Here is a 23,092-nt window from a genome sequence, read left to right as displayed (position 1 = left end):
ACTGACCTTATAGATACGTCTCCTCTGCCTAACAGCTGTTCTTCAGACAAGCAGAGTGAGGACAGGGCATCCACAAAGAGGAATTCTCCCCACCCCACAGCCTTTCTGCTCCTATAGATTGTGTCCTTCACAGCCGCCGACCAGTTTAAGAGGGACGCAATCTCTTCTCCCCGAAAAGGGGGAGCCACCAAACATCTCAACACAGAGAGCCTCTGAAAGACGGGGTCCCATCAATTTTCACATGCAAAAGTCATGCCTTGAAAGGGTGTGTCACGAACCTTCCCATTCCTGCCTGCTGAGCTGGAAAGAATGTGTGCATTCGAAAGCGTGGGTGTGCACACAAGGGGAAGTTTTGTTTCTCTGTACATGTGGAAACAACAATCCACGACCCATCCCCTCACATCGTGGCCCTTGGAACCAAAACACTGCAGCATGGGGATGCAGGAGCCAACAGGACACCTTGGTTTAAATCCATAAGGATCCCATAAAGCAGTGGTCCCCAACCTTGGGCCTCCAGATGTTCTTGGACTACAACTCCCAGAAGCCTTCACCACCCCCTCTGCTGGTCAGGATTTCTGGGAGTTTAAGTCCAAGAACATCTGGAGGCCGCAGGTTGAGGACCACTGCCATAAAGCCAGAGCCGTCTCTCATTTATGTCTCCAGTAACAGGCCTCAGAGGCATATTGACTTCAACCAGAGCTTAAAACAAATTACTTTTTTTGGACTCCAACTCCCATAATCCCATACTCAAGCCAGACTATGAGTCCCAAAACCTCCCATGCAGGATGGTGAACACACCTAGGCATTCAGTCCAAGAAGCAGCATTTTTGAGATTTGCCTCTCAATGCTGCAGGTTAAACCGCAGAAGCCTTTGTGCTGCAAGGTCAGAAGACCTGCAGTCGTAAGATCGAATCCACGTGGTGGAGTGAGCTCCTGTCGCTTGTCCCAGCTCCTGCCAAACTAGCCGTTCAAAAGCATGTAAAAATGCGAGTGGATAAATAGGTACCACCTCAATGGGAAGGTAAACAGCGTTTTGAATCTAAGTTGCGCTGGCCACATGACCACAGAAACTGTCTTCGGACAAACGCTAGCTCTACAGGTTGAAAACGGAGATGAGCACCGCCCCCTAGAGTCGAACACGACTGGACTAAATGTCAAGGGGAACCTTTACCTTTTTATCTTTTATCTTTAAAATAAATACATAAATACGTAAATCCGGACTCAACTAGCCTGTGCTGAAAAGCACATTGGTAGCGTTTCACTGCCTATTAGGTAAAGCCACATGACTGACTTTTGGTGTGTGGGAGGAAAACCACACCCCTTGAATTCAAGGCACACTCCTCTCAAGCCAAGCGAGAGCCCACATTGATGGTGTTCCTGCAATTAAGCAATGAGTTCCCAAACAGGACCGGGAAGATTCCAGAGATTCTGTTGTTTGTTGTTAGACAGGCATGTTAATTACAAGACGTAATGCAATTAACATCACGTCATGTGTGTGGCTCAGTTTCTGCGCTTGATTTCTCATGGCATGCCACTATGGGCTCTGCCAGAATTTCACAAATATCTGTACTTCACACCCCTCTTTCGGCCGATTCTCTCTCACACTCAAAAAGAAGCTGTTCCTCACCATCGCCCCTTTCAATTACAGATGCCAAGAATCACTTGGTAATTGCTGTTTACAACTTGTTCTGTAATAGTGGTTTTCTGCTATTATTTATTTCCTTCCAGGCGGCTAAGGCTGGGATGTGTTAGCCCGATCTTGGTTTTTGAAGCAGAGTTATTCTTCTAAAGCATGGAGATTTGTCCTCATGTTGTCAAGACAGCTGGCTTCAAAGGCTCCTTGTAGAGAGTGCACCTATCCATCAAATGAATAAATTGCAGCTACAAGCTTTTTACTCCTAGCAGGTTGGTGGAGGGGGAGGCAGCGGCACAAGTCAATGCCGGCATAATAGCTCTCCTCTTCAGGATGTGTCTCCTGCTATAGCTGTTGTGGGCCAACGGCTTCCTATTTCTTAAGTAATATTGGGGGCGGGGGGGGAAACCAGTGCGAAGCTTAGATGGAGATATGAAACTTGAGAGGGGTAGAAAATGATATCACAGGCCCTCTAACTCAGAAAATCATGCAGCTTTGCTTGTGTAAGCGCTGGTTACACCACTCCATTTAGCTTAACAAGGCCTGGCTCCCAGCACTGAAAAATACAGCCTGCAAAAGGTCAACGAACTCTACCCAGCCACTAGGACCAGGGATCATTGCACAAAAAAGACCAGCTAAAGACACCCATCAACCACAGTGGCAGATAATCTCTCCCCCCCTTATCACAACAATACATCCACAACAAAAGCATGCTGATCACCCTATCTCTAAAAAAGGACAAACGCTGTTCCCACAGCTATAAATACTCAACTATGCAACAAACAGCAACAGAGCACGGACAGAGTTCCTTCTCCAGTCCTCTGAAGATGCCGGCCACAGAGACTGGCGAAATGTCAGGAAGAACAACCTTCAGAATACGGCCAATAGAGCCCGAAAAACCCACAACAACCATCAGATCCTGGCCGTGAAAGCCTTCGAAAAATACACAGTACTGTGAATCTTTGTCATGGCGGTGTGCTGCCATTTTGTCCCATTTTTTCAAAGCATGTGAGATATTCAGGGAGTGGTTTACCCTTGCCATCCCCCAGTGAGTTTCCATAGCTGAATGGGGATTTGAGTCTAGATCTCCTGAGACCTAGTCTGACACTCTAACCACTATCTCCCACTGCCTGTGAATCTTTAAAACTTTCATAACCTGTCTAATAATGAATTGTTCGGGGTCTACCGAATTTGTGGTACCTACTGTGGTGGTGTAGTGGACAGAGTGATGAATTTGGACTCACGAGGCCTGGGTTTGAGTACCCATATAGCCATGGAAACTCACTGAGGGAGTGCCGCCATCATCATCATCATCATCATCATCATCATCATCATCATCATCATCATCATCATGTGCCATCATGTGTACGACTCTAGGGCGCGGTACTCATCCCCATTTCCAAGCCGTAGAGCCAGTGTTTTTGTCCGTAGACAGTTTCTGTGGTCACGTGGCCAGCGCAACCAGACACGGAACGCTGTGACCTCCCACCGGGGTGGTCCCTATTTATCGACTCGCATTTTTACATGCTTTCGAACGGCTCGGTTGGCAGGAGCTGGGACAAGCGATGGGAGCTCACTCTGTCACGTGGATTCGATCTTCCGACGGCTGGTCTTCTGACCTTGCAGCACAGAGGCTTCTGCGGTTTAACCCACAGCACCACCACATCCCTGCAGATACCTAAACCACTGCACTATTCAGGCAGCTTTGGCACTGATAAACAGCAAGGCCTGTGGCACCGTGGTTGAACTGCAGTCTTGCAGACAAGCCCCTGCTCACAACTGGAGTTCCATCCCAATAGATTCAAGGTCGACTCAAAGTGTTTCTTTCATAATTATGCTATAAACGGCCCATGGAGTGCTCTAGCATTATGGAGTAGTATACAAGTCAAAACGATTAATAAATATAGTTAGATAAAGCCACCCCTTAAACATCTCAGTTACCTTGAAAACCCTGTCAGGCTCACTTAAGTCAGATGCAATTTGATAGAGGGGACATAGCGCAACCCTGTGGTGTCAGCATATCCCTCACTTGAACGTCACCCAAATGAGTTCCCCCTTTCCCACCCGTCAAAAAAATGCTAGGAGCTGAAGCTGAAGAGCCAATAGACAGAAAAAGCCACCTCTTTGGTCTGTGAAGCAGCTACAGTTGCCTCAAGGCAAGCGGCACCTGGCTCTTGCAAATTCCACATGAAAGAGAAGTTGAGTGGTTGACTAAAAGGTCTTTGAAAGGGGGGGAAAAAGACTGCTCCTTTCATCACTTTTCTTTCAAGAGCAGAACCAGCCATTTCTGGGGGAGGGAAGATTGCACTCTCTGGGGTAGCTTTAAGTAAACTGGTGGAAAGACTTGGAGTGCGAGGGTGGAGGAGAAAAGGCAAAGATCCGATAGGGTCTCCTTTAGTGGAGAAGCAGCCAAGAGCAGTTTGGTTATCATATTCTTCCTCCTCCTTTGCTGAGAAACTACACTGGTTGCATGAAATCATGGCAGGAATGCACAGACCTGTTGGTTCTGAAGGAAACATTGCTTGGGATGAAGTTGTAGAGAAGTACAGAGTTCCTGACCTTTACCTGTTCCACTTACCAGCAAAAACCCTTGTTGTCCTTCATTTTTCCTTTGGGATCAATGGGTGGGAGGATATATTTTGCAATAATATTTGATTCTCCACCATCCCCAGGTTGTTAGAATGACTTCACTGACCCAGCATTCTCCCTGTGCATGCGGGATTACAACTCCAACTCTCAGGCTCACCAGTTTGGGCACGGATCGTGGGTTCTGTAGTCCAAGGGTTACAGAAGGACCCATAAAAGAAAGCTGTTCTGCTGGCATTTAAAAAAATAAATAAATTGGCTCCATCTATTTAATTTTTCAGTTTACTCAGTTTACTGACCTCAGAAGAATGGAAGGTTGAGCCAACCTTGAACCGGCTACCTGAATCCACTGGGATCAAACGCAGGTCATGAGCAGAGTTTTTGACTACAGTCCTGCAATTTAACCACTGCACCATGAGGTGCTATTAACCCAAAGAATGGTGCAGGAAAAATGTGCCTTCCCCCCCCCCCCCATTCCCTACATATCTGCGACCACTATTTCGTTTCACACCGATTTAACTTCAGCCTGGGTTAGCTACTTGTACCTACATGGACAAATGGCCTATCATCTTCTAGCTCCTTTTCTTCTGATCTCTTGTTTGGTGAGAGTGAAAAGACTGCAGGGTTCTTGGTATATCACAAGCAAAACTCGAGTCAGTAGTGTGTTTCAGCAGCAAAAATGGCTAATGCGATCCTCCGCTGTACCAAAAGAAGTATAGGGTGCAGACTGAAGGAAGTCACAATACCACTGTGTTCTGCTTTGGTCAGATCTCAGCTAGAGTGATTGAAATCATGAACGGTTTGGAAGCTAACCCCAGTGAGAAACTCTTCGGGAAGCAGGGGACATTTAGACTGGAAAAAAGATGGTTGGAGAGGTGATAAGATAGCCACAGTCAAATATCTGAAGTGCCATAACAATTGGAAGCTGGCTGGGTAGCTCAATGGTTTAGGTATCTGGCTGAGAGTTTGATTCCCCACAAGTTGAGGGGAATCCCCCAAGTAGAGTCTTGCCCTTTGGCAAGCTGTACACCCCCAGGGGTGCCCCCAGAAGAAGCCTGAATCAATGGGTTTACGTGGCAAGAAATGAGAATCCAACTAAATATTAGAAAGAATTTCCTGATGGTAGGACCTATCTGACAATGTAATGGACTATACAAAAGATGATGGTCTTTTTAAGACATATGGCTGCGGAGCCAGAGGTTGGGAGTTCGAATTCCTCCCTGTGCCTCCTTGACAGGGGCTGGACTTTATGATCCCAAGGGTGCCCCTTCCAGCTTTGCAGTGCTAAGACGACGGCGACAATTCACTGGATGTTTTTAAACAGAAGCTGGCCAGCCATCTGTTGAGGGTGCTTTTAGCTGTTTGATGATGACCATGATGATCCTTGGCATCTTTTCCAACTCCACAATTCGGTGAATCAATGATTTCTTGAGTTTCGTTGAAGAAGGCAAATGCCCAGAGTTGCTTCAGCCACACTAGTAGGTAAGCAATCCCGAAGTCATTGTTAACCTGATGGCGACCCTACTTCTGTCACCGCCCGAGAGACAACATCCTTGCTGACCGACTGGATACACAAGCCGAGGACACCCGGAGGAAAGGAAACGGGAGTGTGCAGTGCACAATGGCAAGGAAACACACGTGTGTGTGTGTGTGTGTGCGTGTGTGTGTGTCTGCTGCAGCTGGTACCATCCTCCGGTCTTTTAAGATGTCATTCTGAGGCAAAGGGTCAGGGAAAGAAATGCCAAAGCTGAACCAATGACTCAGCTTAAACCTGCTGCTCAATTATACAGCTCACCAGTAACAATCCCTTGTTTAAAGGCTGGTTTAAGGAACTTCCCTCTTCGTTGTTAGGCGCTGTCAAGTTGCCTCCAACTCGTGGCGACCCTATGAACGAGTGAACTGCAAAATGTCCAGTCCTCAACAGCCCTGTTCAGATCTTGCAAACAGAAGGCTGTGGCTTCCTTTGTGTAGTCAACCCATTTCATGCTGGGTCTTGCTTTTTTCCTACTGCCTTCAATTTTTCCTAGCATTATTGTCTTTTCCAGAGAACCCTGCCTTCTCATGATGGTCTCAGTTTTGATCTAGGACCTGCTTATTTCTCTCTCTGGTTGTTTATGAAAATCACAAAGCTCTCCTCTAGTGCCACATTTCTAACAAATCATTTTTTCCCCTTTCAGTTTTCTTTATTGTCCAATTTTCACACCCTTACATGATGATTGGGAATACAAAAATTGGATAGTCTTGGTCTCAAGCGACACATCCTTGATTACTTTTCCCAGTTCCTTCATTTCGAACCTTCCAAGCCTCAATCTCTTTTTGATTTCTTGGCTGCATTCCCCATAGGAACTGATGATTGAACCATGGTATACTAAATTTCTAACTTAATTCTAACTATTTAAACTTTATTCATTGTCCACGTTACCAAGTTGTACGGTTCCTGTAGTCATGATTTTCATAGACTCTACAGTCTTGATTTTCATTGAATCATGAAGTTGGGAGGGGCCTACAAGGCCATCAAGTCCAACCCCCTACTCAGTGCAGGAATACAAATCAAAGGATATCTGCCAGATGATTGTCTAAATTTCTCTTGAATGCCTCTGGTATTGGAGCACTCATCACCTCTCAAGGTAATTGGTTCCATTGTTGTACTGCTCTAACAGTTACAAAGTTTTTCCTGATATTCAACTGAAATCTGGCTTCCTGCATGTCCTACACCCTGGGATGATGGAGAACAGACCCTGCCCCTCCTCTATACAACAACCTTTCAAGTATTTGACAAGTTCTATCATATCTCCTCCCCAGTTTTCTTTTCTCAAGGCTAAACATGTCTAATTCTTTCAATCTTTCCCCATAAAGCTTAGTTTCCAGCCCTCTGATTATTCTTGTTGCCCTCCTCTGAACTGATTCCAATTTGTAGCACAGGAAAAACAGAAATTGACCTTATACTGAGAGAGAAGGCTTTCTCAGTTGTAGTGCCCTGGCTGTGGAATACAGTACCCTCCCCTTGGGAGGTCTGGATGGAAAATAACATGACCTTTATTTCAGAACCAAGTTAAAACCTCACTATTCACCCGGGCATTATTCACATTCACCTAGTGAGATCGTGGCATGGCATAGTTTGCTGGTTTTCTCTTAAGCGTGGATTGTTAAACTACAGTGGTGCCTCGTATAACAAGTGCCCCGTTTAATGATGAATTCGCATAGCGATGGCAAAAATGCCATCGCTTTTGCAATCGTATAACGAAGGTGCCTATGGGGAAAAATCGCTTTGCGATGTTTTCCCCATAGGCACCATTTTCCCCCAGCTGAGCTGCGGGAGCCTCCAAAGGAGTGCTCCCGCCACTCAGCTGGGGGAAAATGCCTGCGGTGGCCTTCGAAGGACCCTTCCGAAGGGTCCTTCTGAGGCCACCGCGGGGGGAGGGTGGGGGGATCCGATGCCTGTCAGGCATCCTGGGCTTGGATCCCACCCGCCGCCGGTTACCCAGCCTTGGGTAACCGGCGGCGGGTGGGATACGAGCCCGGGATGCCTGAAAGGCATCCGGATCCCCCCGCTCTCCCACCCTCCCCCCGTGGCTTGGATTGGACCCGCGGGGGCTAGCCCTGCCATGGCTGGACTCCCAAGAGTCCAGCCATGCCCGGGGTAGCCCCCGCAGGTCGGATCCAAGCCGGATCCAAGACGCGGGGGGAAGGTGGGGAGACCCGATGCCTGTCAGGCATCCTGGGCTCGGCAGTGCGGGCGGCAGGGACAGGGTGGAGGGGTCCCGAAGTTTTCCAGGCTTTTGCCTGGAAGGCTTTGGGATCCCCCTGCACCCTGTCCCCTTCGCTGGCAGCCACCCCTCACTGCTTTCCCCAGCCTGGATTGGGCTCCTGGGAGTCCGATCTCGGCTAGGAAAGGCAGCGCGGGGCGGCGGAGACAGGGAGGAGGGGTCCCGAAGGCTTCCAGGCTTTTGCCTGGAAGCCTTCGGGATCCCCCACCCACCCTGTCCCTGCCAGTTTTTAGTCTATTGGAACGCATTAACCAGGTTTAATGCGTTTCAATGGGCTTTTTAATTTCGCTTTACGATGTTTCCGTATAGCGACGTTAATACTGGAACGGATTAACGTCGCTATACGGGGCACCACTGTACTGTAAACTGCTTTTTAGAAGTGTTTTTGAATTACTGCAGTCCCCCAGCCCTGAGATGTATTAATACAGAGGTAGCTTAGAAATGGTTTAGATAAATACCTAGGTCAGGACTAGAGATGGGCCCAAACTAAAAATTAATAATAATCACCAAATTTGTTCCAAAATAGCTAATTTGTTGATTTGTATTTGTATGGATCAGTGCCCTACCCTACAAATACGAATCAATGAATTTTTCACAATTTTTGATTTGTTGTCACCTAGAGACACCAAAATTGCAGAGCTGCGTCTTCTGGCTCTCCTCTACAAGTCATCCATGTTTGGTGAACATTGGGTTTTGGATGTCCGAGTTACACACCCACAAAGAGCCCCCCCTCCCCAAGATCCAGAGACACCAAAATCACAGAGAAGCTTCCCATGACTCTCCATTACAATATTTTCCAGTTTGGTGAAGATTGGGTTTCCCCAAGCCAGCTGCCAAAGGACACATTTCTGGGAGGGCGCACTGTGTGGGTGTATAACTTGGATGTCTGAAACCTAATCTTCAACAAACTTTGATGGATTGTAGAGGAGCGTCATGGGAAGCTTCTCTTTAATTTTGGTGTCTCTAGGTGCCTGGGAGCAACTTTCCAGGGAGGGATTCTTTGTGGGTGTATAACTCAGATATCCAAAACTTAATATTCGCCAGTCTTGCAGATCTCGTAGAGAAGAGTCAGGGGACGTTTCTCTGTGAATTTGGTGCCTCTAGGTGCTTGGGGGGCTATTTTACATGGTTTTGTCAAACATGACTCAACAAATTGATGAATCAACAAATGCAAAAAAAATTGTATTTCATGATTTGTCGACCTTGACGAATCACAAATCAAAACAAATCACCATTTTTCTGATTCGTGCCCATCTCCAGTTGGGGCCACAATTTTGAAAAGTTACTTTTTTTCATCATGGGTGGAAAGTTCTAGACGTTGTCGTCCCAAAAAGTTACTGTTCCAAAATCTGGGTTAGGACACTGATCTATTTAGTTCGGTGTGGTGCCTGCCCAGGTCATAAATATTGATAAACTATTTGCATGTACCAGTGGGAGTGCTGGAGAGACGGGGCCACCAGATATAAGAGTCTCTGCTGGAGGGGGAGTTGAGAAGAGTAGTTTTGGAATTGGGAGGTGGATAGAGAAAAGGTTGGCAGTTGAGAATGGTTGAAGTAGGATGTTTTGTTAAGAGTTAATGACATTGGTTGTGCCTTCATCACAACTAATAATAAACAACTTCGATTTGGTTCTTTCAAAAATGACACATTGCCTGGACCTCTATCATTACTAGTAAACAACTTTGATGCAATCAACTGGTGGCAGCTGAAAGACAGGTCGCTTGTGCCTCTGTTTGGTGAAACAACCAAGAGACAGGTGTGAACATGACATTTGGTGAGTTTTCATTGGCTGTTAGCAGCTTCCCAAGACTGCAGACCTAAAGAGGCTGAGTACCAAACATACGATCTCTCTTTTAAGCATCAGTAGGACTACAGGGGACGTGGTGGTGCTGCAGGGATGTGGTGGCGCTGCAGGCTAAACCGCAGAAGCCTTTGTATGCTGCAGGGTCAGAAGACCAGCAGTTGTAAGATCGAATCCACGCGACGGAGTGAGCTCCCGTCGCTTTGTCCCAGCTCCTTGCCAACCTACCAGTTCGAAAGCATGTAAATGCAAGTAGATAAATAGGTACCACCTCAGTGGGAAGGTAAACAGCTTTCCGGGTCTAAGTCGCGCTGGCCACATGACAACGGAAACTGTCTTCGGACAAAACGCTGGCTCTATGGCTTGGAAACGGGGATGAGCACCGCCCCCTAGAGTCAAACACGACTGACTAAAATGTCAAGGGGAACCTTTACCTAGGACTAAATGGTCATCTCCCTTAGCAGTAAACTGCTGAACATGTCCTACACCTGGCAGAGGGGATCAGGAAGGGTCGCTTGTTCCTTGACCCATCCAGGCTAGTAATACCAACTCAGACCAGAAGCAACGGTTCTGTCATGTTTCACAGAGGATTCTTGCTTAGCTTCTCTGTGAGACCCCTGATGGTTTCCCATTCAAGGACTGGTTACTTTGCAGAAGTAGAAAACACCAGGAGGGTTGAGGGTGGTATTGTGATATGACGGCATGGCTTTCTCAGGGTGACCACCTAGCTTCCAAAGCACGCTTCCCTCGCTTTACCCCACATAGTGTCTCCTGGTTTACCATTCTGTGTTGCTCAGTTGAATCTGTTTTGCAACACTGGTGATGGGTCCAAGGAACCAGAAGAGTATAAACCAGCTGATGGGGCAGGAGCCGGGCTGCGTGGTATATACAGATCTGCCCTCTTGCTGCGTGCTTCCCCTTCAGCATCTGTCCCCCCCCCAAAGGCAGCTGCCCCACTCCTGCCCATCCATATCCCCCAGAGAAGAGGTAAAGAAATGAGGAAGTTGCAGACATGCTTAGTTCCATGGTGGGATCGCTCTGAACTTTGCTTCTAAAGGTCCTTGTGCTGACACACAGCTCTTTGTGTCTGTGTGTCAAAACACTGCATGACTAAGGCGCCCTTTTGGTTCATTCTTTCTCACAAACACACACATCAGCTCTTACTGGGCTTCTGTTCTCCTTCCTTCTTTCAAATTATCTTCTCTATGGAGCCCACACCAGAGGGACACATGACATGACACAGAGGGAAAAAATACATATGTATAAATTATATGTATAGATTTACGGAGGCTAACTGTATCGTGCAGAAAAATAGGAAAGAAGTAACGCAATGCAGACCACTCAGAGCTATGTTACCCGTTATTGGAAGCTAAAAGATATTGGTCCAGAGATGTGGTTTCGATGTAGGCAGGCCTTCATGGCTGAGTAATCATGCTTGCAAATAAAGGCTGCATTGAGAGGCATAACATCCATTACAAAACAAATTTAAATGTACAGCTGTGGAAGGTGTCAAAAGCTGCTGCTGTGATGATCAGCTAACTAGAAAGCAAGGAGGTGCACACAGAAACTAAACTGAATGTGTATTCCTAAAATTGGTGTGGTCATGTGCCTCTTGCCAAAGTTGCATTTTGGGCATCAGCTTCCCGAATCTCCAGCACCCATATGGCTGTGGGGTTTGTTTCCACTCTGACTGATTTGAGAAAAAAGAGTAAAAACACATTGCGTTGGACTGGCATATAAGGTTTAGCTTGGCCACAGTAATTCTTTTAACTGCATCCTTTGTACGTTTGAATTGTTTTTAATGCATTTTCCTCGATGTTAATGATTTTACGGCAAGATGGGTTTGTATGATCTTTTTTTTTTTTTTTAGCTAATCTGGTTTTATTTATTTTTACTCTTTTAAAAAGTTGGCAAGCCACCTTGAATGGTACTTTTCAGTGGAAAAATGGGGTAAAAATGTAATAAATAAATAAATAAAATAAATGCATTAAAGGAGTTGTAGCCGGAACAAGTAACTTTTCCAAGCGCTGGTTCCATGCAGTGACTTCATGGGCTTTTTATACAGGGTGCGATTGGATGGCTGTAAAGGCACACATCCGATCACATAAAAAATGGCCACTTTAAGGAGAGTGATTTATCTTCAAGCAACCCTTCCTTCTGCCAGGGAACTGCTTCATCCTGACCCCCCCCCAAAGTGGAAGACCTACATCTGAACAACAACAACAACAACAACAACAACAACAACAACAACAACAACAACAACAACAACAACAACAACAACAACAAAAGTCCAGCTTGGGCATAAGTCAGGGTTGGCTGGGCTGCATTTTCCTATAAATCATTCAATGGAGAGGAAATAGATAAAAACCAGTCTGCTCCACACATGGTCTAAACTGATCAATTCCTGCTTGTGTTCACACCCATCATCTCTCATCAATGATCAAAGGTAAGAACAGAAGACATTGGGGCCGAATGAGCATCTTTTCAGGCCGCCTCAGATCTGCAGACCAGGTTTCTCACTTCCAATGTACCGTATTTTTCCGTGTACAAGACTATACTTTTGTCTAAAATCTTTAGACTAAAAATTGAGGGTCGTCTTATACAGGGAAGTAAGCTGAGGAGAGAACAAAAATAAGTGGAGGGGAAAGTAGGTATCAAAGCAATCCTGCAGGGCTTTGATTCCTGCTTTCCCCTCCACTTGCTAAGCCCCACTTAGATTTCTTAATTTTGGGTTAGAAAAGGGGGGGGGTTGTCTTATGCATGGAAAATACGGTACTGAGTACTCTCAGTTTACTGAGAGCAACAAGAAGCCCCTAAGGGTGTGGCCAGCGCCACTGTGTGAACAAGCTGTGTGCTTCCGAAACATGCTCCAGAACCCTCTGCAATACGGGGGTTCTACAGCAGATGTTCTGGGCTTCCCGGAGAAACAAACACTTGTGGAAAAATTATCCTCTGAAAGCAAAAAGATCACAAACTCCAGCATTCGGCTGTACCACTTTCAGCTACGACCATCAGCTACCGCCCTTCCCATCGGTTGCCATGCTGGGAAGACCCACTACGAAAACACATTGTTTTTCCCAATCCTTGCCCGAATTCGAAGGCCATTTCTGCTCCAGAAATCTGAACAATGTGCTTGTTTTCTGAGGAGTATTTATTTTAAGCATAGCTCAGATTGGGTTGGGCAGGATTCCTCATCAGATCCAACAAATAAGAGAGACAAGAGGGAATAACAGCCCATGAAGTATGTTTTGGCAGAACAGATAAGAAACTTCAGTTCGCAGCTGAGTGCTGGACGCTTGCCCATTGGCACAGGGGAAAAAAAACACACAACAAAACAGGGACAGCTCGAATCTTATTGGTTGGTATTTCTATAGAAGGGATTATTGACATTTTGGCAAGGATGCGACACATCAAATTAAAACACACACACACACACAGAGAGAGAGAGAGAGAGAGAGAGAGAGAGAAAGAGAGAGAGAGAGAGAGAGAATGCCTATCTGGGACACATCACAATACAGTGGTGCCTCGCAAGACGGGCGCTCCGTTTAACGATGAATCCACATTACAACGAGGTTTTTGCGATTGCAAAAGCAATCACAATACGACATTTTGAATGGGGGGATTTCACTGCACGATGATCGGTTCCCTGTTTCGGGAACCAATTTTCGCTTCCCGACGATCAAAACAGTTGATGGTCGGGTTTTCAAAATGGTCGTCGGGTGCTCAAAATTATTATTATTATTATTATTTATTTGATTTATATCCCGCTCATCTGGTAAATCTATACCACTCTGAGCGGCTAACAGGAACATATATACAATTATAATAAAATAAATTAAAAATCAATTAACAGAAAATGACAAAAATCATAAATAATCGCAAATAATAAATAGATAAAGAAGAGAAAAATAAATTAAGTTAGATTAGGTGCTGGCAGGAGGGAAGGCCTTGACATAGAGCCATGTTTTTAGTTGAGTTTTGAATGTACCCAGCGTAGGGGCCGCGCGAATCTCAGGAGGGAGATTGTTCCAAAGGCGAGGAGCCACCGCCGAGAAGGCCCGGTTTCGTGTCTTCTCCCTCCGGGCCTCCCTCGGCGTCAGGCTCCTCAGCCTCACCTCCTGGGTCGCGCGGGTGGTCCGGGTAGAACTTGGTGGGTGAAGGCGTTCCGCCAAGTATCGAGGTCCCAAACCGTTTAGGGCCTTATAAGTGAGCATTAAAACTTTGAAGTCAATACGGAAACGAATGGGCAGCCAATGCAGTCTAGCCAGGATAGGAGAAATGTGATGGTATTTTCTCCCTCCAGTAAGGAGTCTGGCTGCTGCATTCTGCACCATCTGGAGTTTCCGTATCAGCCTCAAAGGTAGCCCCACGTAGAGCGCGTTGCAGTGATCTAATCTTGAGATTACGAGCGCGTGTACTAAGGTGGTGAGCGCCCCCGTGTCGAGATAGGGCCGCAGCCGGGCAATCCGCCAAAGGTGGAAAAAGGCGGAGCGGACAATCGATGCCACCTGTGTTTCCATGGTGAGCGTCGGGTCCAAATGTATGCCCAAGCTGTGGACCCCACTCACCGGAGCCAGGGTGGCCCCCCCAAACGAGAGAGAGCCAACCAAGCCACCAACCACGGGGGGGCCCACCCTCAGGACTTCCGTCTTGTCCGGGTTCAGCCGCAGGCCATTTTCCTGCATCCATTCCAGTACAGTCGCCAGGCAGCGCTGAAGGGACAGGACGGCATCACCTGCAGTTGGTAAAAAGGAGATGTAGAGCTGGGTATCATCAGCATACTGATGACACAGCGCTCCACACCCCCTGATGACCCCCGCTAGCGGCCTCATATAGATGTTAAATAGCATTGGGGAGATAATCGACCCCTGTGGAACCCCGCTGTGGTTAGGAGCCATTTTCGCTGCATAGGCGCCTGAAAATGGCCGTCCCTATGGAGGATCTTTGCTGGACGGTGAGTTCTTAGCCGACTGGAATGCATTAACCAGATTTTAATGCGTTTCAATGGCTTTTTTTATTTTTGCGAAGCACCACTGTATAACAACATATTTATAAAAGCAACAACAGGATAATTGCTCCTTAGAGGAGACAAACAATCCCTCTCTATGATGGTCATGTTAGGCCATGTCAGACTCCAGATTTAATCTTCTTCTTTCCTTCCCATCCCGGACAATTCACTTATTTCAGAATATGATGAACCAGACCAGCCGTATCAAGAGGTCTTTGCGTTCACTCTGTTCGAGTTCTCCCCCTGGCCCGCTTTGTAGGGATAGTTACTTTTAAACGAAGCAAGGCCAGACCAAAGTTATAGTTAATTTTTTTAAAAAAAGTTATAGTTATACTTTTAAAACTGCAACTAAAGTTTTTGTTTTGTGTTCTTAATGGTCAATGAATGCTCATCTGTTCCTGCATTTGTAAAGTTGCGCTTTTGTCTTTACACGAAAATATTAATTTTCCTGTTTCCTAAAATGAACAAGAATCATAACAAAAGGCATGGGTTAAAAAAAAAAACAAAGGAAGGGAGCAAAATAGTAAAAAAGAGAAAACGATCAATGTTGTGATGGAGATAGTAGGAAGTAATTCCGGATGTATATGGGCAAGCAATACCACAGTGACTTCGGCTGTAGCCAAACTGGCAATCTGAATCAATTTTTGTTCAAACATTTAAAAAACCAGGTTCAGGTTGCATTTAAACCAACGGCAGCATTCACATGCATTGAATGGAAATCAATTTATTTTGGGTGATTTAAACCAGTTTTGGCGTCTGCACTGCTGACATGGGCTCATTTCCACAAAACCGCACTGAACTGAATTGATTTTAGAAGTGAAGTATTTCTAAAAGCTCCTGCTGGTCAGCTGAATTTTTTAAAAAAAACCTCCTTTTATAGCACATATAAATCAATTTCATCCTTGCATTGTGTGAACAATGAACTCTAAATTGATGCTTAAATGCCGTTCTTATTACCGATGGGATCACAGCCTTACTGCATCCCAGTGTACCCAGTAAAAAGAAAACACCCTTCCCACATTTTGATGCAAATACCGAGATAGTCTATTCAAATCTGCACTCAAAAATATGCCACCGTGACCCACAGCAACCTCAGAATGATCAGGGACATCACCCCGGTGTGGACAAGTTCTGAACTATTTATTAGGGAAACGAATGAACAATTTTTTATCTGTAGCTAGAAATGCAAAGGCTCCAATACTTTGGCCATCTCATGAGAAGGGAAGACTTCCTGGAAAAGCCCCTGATGTTGGGAAAGTCTGAATGCAAGAGGAGAAGGGGACGACAGAGGACGAGATGGTTGGACAGGGTCATTGAAGCGACCAACATGATTTTGACCCAACTCCGGGAGACAGTGGAAGACAGGAGGGCCTGGTGTGCTCCGGTCCATGGGGTCACGAAGAGTCGGACATGAATAAATGACCAAACAACAACAAGAAATGCAAATGCCAGCTTCTTAAACAGTGGGAATTGGCTGGCGAAATTTACACGGATGGAATTCAGGACGGGCCTAATTGTTCAGCTAGAATCTGGCCAACATGTGCATCATTGAATCGTCCCGGTCGTTCAAATCATTGAGGTCTTTCAGACACATTTCCTCTTTCTAATGTGCTTGGACGTCTCTAACCGAGACGTCTGACGCCATTACGCATCATGGCTTTTGTTAGACTTGATTAGAAGAAATCTGTTTTGCCAGGCGACCGGTCTCCTGTTCTCCAGCATGAAACAAGTGGAAATCCACATCATAAGCATCTCTGTCTTCTCTTGTACACATCTGCTGCCGAGTTCACTGAACGGGGCGGCCAGAGCCAGCAAAGAGAGCACTTCTGCAGAGTGTTGACTCTTGGAGGTTGTCCACATTAAACAATAGCTCGTATCTGTCAACGGCAAGCCCCGTTCATAGCTTGTAGCTTGTTTTCCACCGTGCACCCGATGACGATAGCCAGACTCCTGACAGCACTTGAATGTTCTGTATTGATCCTGCAGAACCCTAGTGCAGGAAGGGCTGTTTTGCCAACTGTCAAGTCAAGTCTGAATCCTCAGTAGATCAAGAATGAACAAATTGAGACTAACCTGTCCTGACCATATAATGAGAATACAAAACTGGCAGGAAAAGATAATATTGCTGGGGAAAGTGGTGGCGGGAGGCAGTAGAAAAAGAGGAAGACCTACAGTAACATGAGAGGGGTTGATTCAACAAAGGAATCCACAGCTGTTAGAACCTAAGAAGAGCCCTGTGCTGGATCAGGCCAAGCTTCCTGTCTCTCACCGTGGCCCCACCAGATGTCTCCAGAAACGCACGAGACAACTACCTTGTTTCCCCTAAATAAGACCTAACCTGAAAATAAGCCCTAGTAATTTTTCGGGATGCTCATCATATAAGCCCTACCCCCAAAATATGCTCCCAGTTAAGTGAAAACCCACCCTCCACCCTTGTGTAGCAACCAGAAGAAGAGGACATGACTATATTTGAATAAAGATTATTGTACATAAAAAATAAAATAAAACATCCCCTGAAAATAAGCCCTAATGCATTTTTGGAGCAAAACTTAATATAAGACCCTGTCTTATTTTTGGGGAAATATGGTAGATCCCTGTCTCCTGATACCCCTTCCCCTGCATTTGGCATTTGGAGGCTCCTTCTTTCCTTCTAAGCCTGGAGATTATACATCCCCATCATGTTAGTTTGCAAGACCTGAGCATAACTTATTGGAAATGACAATATTGCTGGTGGGGCGTGGGGAGAGTAGAAAGAGAGAACAACTTAAATCAAATACATTTATTGTCATTGTAAGTATATACATCGTATATCCATTCAACGAAATTCACACAGACACCCAGAGACCAGACCCACATGCACATGCATAAAAAAAAATCCCCAAACACTCCCCACCCACTAAAAATCCCCCATTAAGAATACAAAGATCTACACCGCAGGCTAAGTAACACTGGCCAACTATTCACTACTGGTGGTCTTTAAGCTCATTATTAAGTGCAATTATAGCTCTGGGATAAAAACTATTCAGAAAACTTAATATGAGAAGCTGTTGATTTGCAATATCTGAGGAGCGGTTTTAATGATAATTTAGGAGGTCATTAATTCATACCGTCACCATGTATCAGAAGTGACCTGATGACATGTACAGTGGTGCCTCGCACAGCGAGGTTAATCCGTTCCGGATTAACCCTCGCTGTGTGAAAGCATCGCTGTACGGATCAAAAAAAGCCATTGGAACGCATTAAACGCTGTTTAATGCGTTCCAAATGGTCAAAAACTCACCATACAACGATGCTTTTCCGGGTCCGGCAGCCATTTTCGCACCCTCGGTAAGCGAGGGGAGGGCGCGAAAACGCTGCGCACGGCCATTTCGGCCGCAGCGAGACCCTGGATCAGCTGGTCGGCGGGTCCAAAATGGCCGCCGGAACAGCCAAAATGGCCGCGTTTACCGAGGGCGCGAAAACGCTGTGTGCAGCCGTTTCGGCTGTTCCGGCAGCCATTTTGGACCCGCTGCCCAGCTGATCAGCGGGTCGCAAAGTGAAGGTCGGCAAGCGAATCGCTTACCGACCTCCGCTCTGCGATTTTCGCCCTATGCGGGCACCGTTTTGCGATCGCATTTGCGATCGCAAAACCGGCCTCGTAGAGCGGATTCATCGCTCTACGAGGCGCCCGTTGTGCAAGGCACCACTGTAACTTTCTTCGGAGCTTTTCTTAAATTGCCAAGTAATCGTATAGTGACAAGATTGGTGGAATGGAGAATATGACAGGAGACTAGAGATGGGCATGAACCACAGTTCGGTGCTGTCATGTGGTTCGACAGTTCGGGCCCACGGGTGTTATGCTAGAGCAGTCCGTGCCCATCTCTATAGAAGACTATGACAGGGTATGGGCAACAAAACTCTGCTAATATGAAGTACGACCATCCCCAGCCACAAAGCAAAAAACACCGTTTAAACAAGTGCCCTTCTGAAGATGTGTTCTGTATTTTTTAAAAAATATATTTCAAAAATATTTTCAATAATTGCATTATTTTTTAAATGAATATTCGTTTCATGTCTCTGTGTTTGTAAGCAGACATAGAATCCCCTTTCCTGTTCAGTCAGGAACGAACTAAAGCATTAAAAAGTTAGCTCCACGTCAACTACCTGGATCCTGATAGGCAGGGTCAAAAATTCAGATTGTCCCAGAGGTGGAGATGATTCCCTCTTTGAAAACTTATGTGGGGAAGACTGGTCTCAGAAGTTGTGGCAAAATTACTTTTTGCCTTTTCTGGAGGACTGTTACTTCATTACTTTCTTTAAAGTAATCTGTTTTTTTTAAAAAGAAAAACCTATACAGTATTTTCAATCTGTTTCTGTGACCTTCCTCTCTAAATCTCTACCCCCTCACACACAAATGTATAAAATGTTTTATTTTGAGAAACTCTTGCTGGCTATTTATTTACTTGTTTGTTTGTTCCCCACCTTTCTCCATAAAAGGTCACAAGGTGACATACATCATTAAAAAAGATACCTAAAAACAATAAATTATTCACATATTAAACAGTACTACACATCTTCAGTCTTGTAACAAAGTGCTTCTGTTTCCCTTTTCAAAGGCCTCTTTTGAGGATCAACATTTCAGCCCCAGCAGCCTGGATTCTCCCCAAATTCTCTTCCCAGATAAGCAAGACAGATTTTTTCCCAGTTTATATGATCTATTTTAAACCTGGGAATATTTAGGGTCACCTGTTTCTGAAATGGTTAAGGGACACTTTTACTTCGAAAAAATCATAACTCGAAAACCCTTTGCCCAATTTAGCTACAATTGGTGCTGATTTGAAGCACTGTTTAAAAGTTATTTTAAATTATTCTATAAAATTATTCTATAAAATATTGATTTGCTCTGCCAGGCCAAGATCATTGCAGGAATAATTTAAATGTTACGTTTTTTGGACTACAGTTCTCAAAATCCTCCAACCCACAGTGACAGTGGCCACATTGGCTGGGATATTCTGCAAGAGGCACTCGATAAAAATAATATTTCCAACAGGATGAGGGCATGAGTGAATTTTACTACATATAAATCAAATAATTCCTTGGGCTGAGGAAGTGACCAGCTAAGAAGTACTAAGGTGGATGAATGAAGACCAAGGGAATCATAAAGCACATGACATAGAGAAAGTTGAATATTTCAGTCACATAATGAGAAAGTGAAAACCCAGCTTGTCATGGCTGATCATTCAAGGTAAAATAAACACAGGTGGGGAATATGCAGGTACAGCAAAGAAGAATACCTTAACAGCAAACACTTGGAGACTGCCATAGATGCAACCCAGCGTTGTTATTTTGAGCTGCTACATCTAAAGTCAGAATAGTCACGATAATGAAAGAAAAAGAAATCAGATTATAGTGGCGAGACATTTCCTCTTCCTCATTGTCCATGAAGAAGTCTTAAAAATGAACTAAGTTTGTCTATATGGTTGTTGTGAGTTTTTCGGGCTCTTTGGCTGTGTTCTGAAGGTTGTTCTTCCTAAAGTTTCGCCAGTCTCTGTGGCCATGGGCATCTTCAGACGACAGCACTCTGTGCTCTGGTCCTTTCACTGGTCTTGATGACCAGAGCACAGGTTGCTGTCCTCTGAAGATGCCGGCCACAGAGACTGGCGAAACGTTAGGAAGAGCAACCTTCAGAACATGGCCAAAGAGCCCGAAAAACCCACAGCAACCATTAGATCCCGGCCGTGAAAGCCTTTGCGAATACTTTTTCTATATGATCTCAAGCGTGTCTAGAATTGGGACATGTTTAGCCTTGAGAAAAGAAGGCTGAGGGGTGATATGATAGCACTTTTCAAATATTTGAAAGGCTGTCATACAGAGTAGGGGCAGGATCTGTTCTCAATCATCCCAGAGTGGAGGACACGCAAGAATGGGCTCAAATAACAGGAAGCCAGATTTCAGTTGAATCTCAGGGAAAACCTCGTAACTGTTAGAGCAGTACGACAGTGGAACCTGTGACCTCGGGAGTTGGTGAGGGCTCCAACATGGGAGGCATTCAAGAAAAACTATGATCATCACCTGGCAGATCTCCTTTGATTTGTATTCCTGCACTGAGCAAAGGGTTGGACTTGATGGCCTTGTAGGCCCCTTCCAACTTCCAATGATTTTAAATCTATGTACATTCTTTCATTTAGGGCAGCGGTTCCCAACCTTGGGTGACCCAGGCAGTTCTTGGACTACAATTCCCAGAAGCCTTCACCACCAGCTGTGCTGGCTGGGGTTTTTGGGAGTTGCAGTCTAGGAACATCTGGGGGGTGAAGGTTGGGAAGCAGTGCATGCAAGGAAACACTGCAGCACCTAAGCCAGGCAAGCATGAAGGGAATAGTCAGCATAAACTGGGTGATCACCGATTCCCAAAGAAGCATTTCAAATTGAAAGAGTACCGTATTTTTCACTCCATAAGACGCACCTTTCCATAAGACACACCAATTTTTTAGGAGAAGAAAACAGGAAAATATAATCTGTTTTCTTCGCTCCGTAAGATGCACAGACTTTCCACCCCCGTTTTGTGGGGGGAAAGTGTGTCTTATGGTGCGAAAAATACGGTACCTTTCTCTCCCATTCTTACCAATCCCTAACATGTACTTTTCTTCCCTCTCGCAGCTCCACGATAATAATAGTTCTTTTTTAATGCACGAAACTCAGTTGTGTTTTAGGACGTACCTGCGTTCTCTTCGGACTGGTTAAAACCGCAGATCTGGCAAATACTGCGCACCCACTTGTTCATGTCATCCTCCGTTTCGGCAACAAGGTAGAAGGTCCTTTCACTGGTCTTGATGTCAAAGACGTAACTGTCCTGCAGCTCCTTCTTGTTGAAAGTAAGACCGGCGTCTACCTGCTCGCAGAAATTGAGGTTGATGACACGTAGCGGCTTCTTCGAATGGTCATTCTTGTAGTATTCCAGCACGTCTGGGTCTCCGCTCATGCGCCCGCTGCGAAGGACAAACCAGCGTTTCTTCCATGCCTAGAAAAGAAAAAGGAAAGGAAAGAAATAACAACGTGAACTCCAGCAAGGTTCACCTGATAGCTTATAAAATTTACTGGTTTTGGATGACAAGTTCCAGAATTCCCAAACTGCTATGGCCAATGGCAGTGCCAATGTGAGGTCTAACTACAAGGGCACTTCGCTTTGCCAATTTAGGATAGGATACCCAACTGTGAGCTGCCAATGGCCACCAATCATATTTATAAGGGATGATAGAACTTGGCTGCAGTGCCAGAGATTGTGAGTTTAATTCCCTTTGTGCATCCTAGCAGAGCCAGCCTATGAGGCCTTGGGCAAGCTGCACACATTCCCTGGGTGCTTCCCAGAATAAAATAATAATAATGTGCCATCAAGTCAATTTTCAGGGTTTTCCAGGTAGAGAATACTCAGAAGTGGTTTCCTGTTCTCTTCTTCTGGAGACAGTTATAGGACTGTGCAGCTGGCCCAAGGCCACCCAGGCTGGTTCTGCTTGCACAAGGGGAACAGAACTTCAAACTTCTGCCTCTGCTGTCAGAGACCTTACTCACAGATCTATCCAATCAGCAGGGCCTCCACAAGAAGAGAATGGTAAATTACTTCTGAGTGTTGTCTATCGGGGAAACCTCAAAAAAGGATCACTGTAAGTCAGAATTATAGAATTCGTCGTTCAATTCAATTCGTAGTTTAATTCAATTCGTAATTCACAAAATTCGCTTTTCCAAACTGTGGTTTAATCAGGTTGGGAATGGCTTCCAGGCAGAGATCTTTCGCATGATGTGCTCTCTGGTCCTGACCGCATACCTCAGGGAGTTAAGCTGATGTTTCTGCATTCAGAAGCAGGCAACTTCCTCTCTCCATTGTGTGAAGGATCAATATGATTGTACAGAAGTGGCTCACATCAAGAAGGCAACAGTCCAAATACAGCAGGTGCACCAGACAAAGCCTCTCTCCAGAAGAGGCACTGCTTCCATTTCTCAATGCAGCACCCCCCCCCCCCACTATCCTAACACGAGCTTGCCTCAGTCCACATTTGGTAAATTGGCTTACTCTCGTTTGGTCAAAGGATTGTTTTGACAGGTTGGTTGGCACAGATTGTGGGCTTGACACCAAAGCAGCAGTGTGCATGTAAGTTATGGCCCAGATAAAATTACAAATATATAAATAAATGACCATTGGCCTTAATGTATGATCTCACTCTCCTTTACGAACAGTATAAGCCTTAGTGTGTTCAAAACAATGAGTGCGTCATCGGGAGGCCAACCAAAGGGACGTCATTCATCTAAATGGCAATTGAACAGGTC

At 45.4% G+C, this 23,092-nt stretch overlaps 1 protein-coding gene across 1 annotated transcript in view; it reads right to left on the bottom strand.

Annotated features, from left to right (window-relative positions):
- Window positions 1–23,092, bottom strand: part of GAB2 (GRB2 associated binding protein 2) — a 161,572-nt gene that overhangs the window by 48,113 nt on the left and 90,367 nt on the right. The window contains exon 2 of the mRNA XM_072993491.2: window positions 21,491–21,791. Within this exon, the coding sequence (XP_072849592.2) occupies window positions 21,491–21,791 (301 nt within the window). The remainder of the gene's footprint in view (window positions 1–21,490; window positions 21,792–23,092) is intronic.

Source organism: Pogona vitticeps, chromosome 3 (genome assembly GCF_051106095.1).
Source record: "Pogona vitticeps strain Pit_001003342236 chromosome 3, PviZW2.1, whole genome shotgun sequence".
In the NCBI taxonomy this organism is placed as follows: Eukaryota; Metazoa; Chordata; class Lepidosauria; order Squamata; family Agamidae; genus Pogona; species Pogona vitticeps.
Note: the sequence above shows the minus strand (reverse complement) of the source record. Positions and strands in the feature narration are given on the sequence as shown.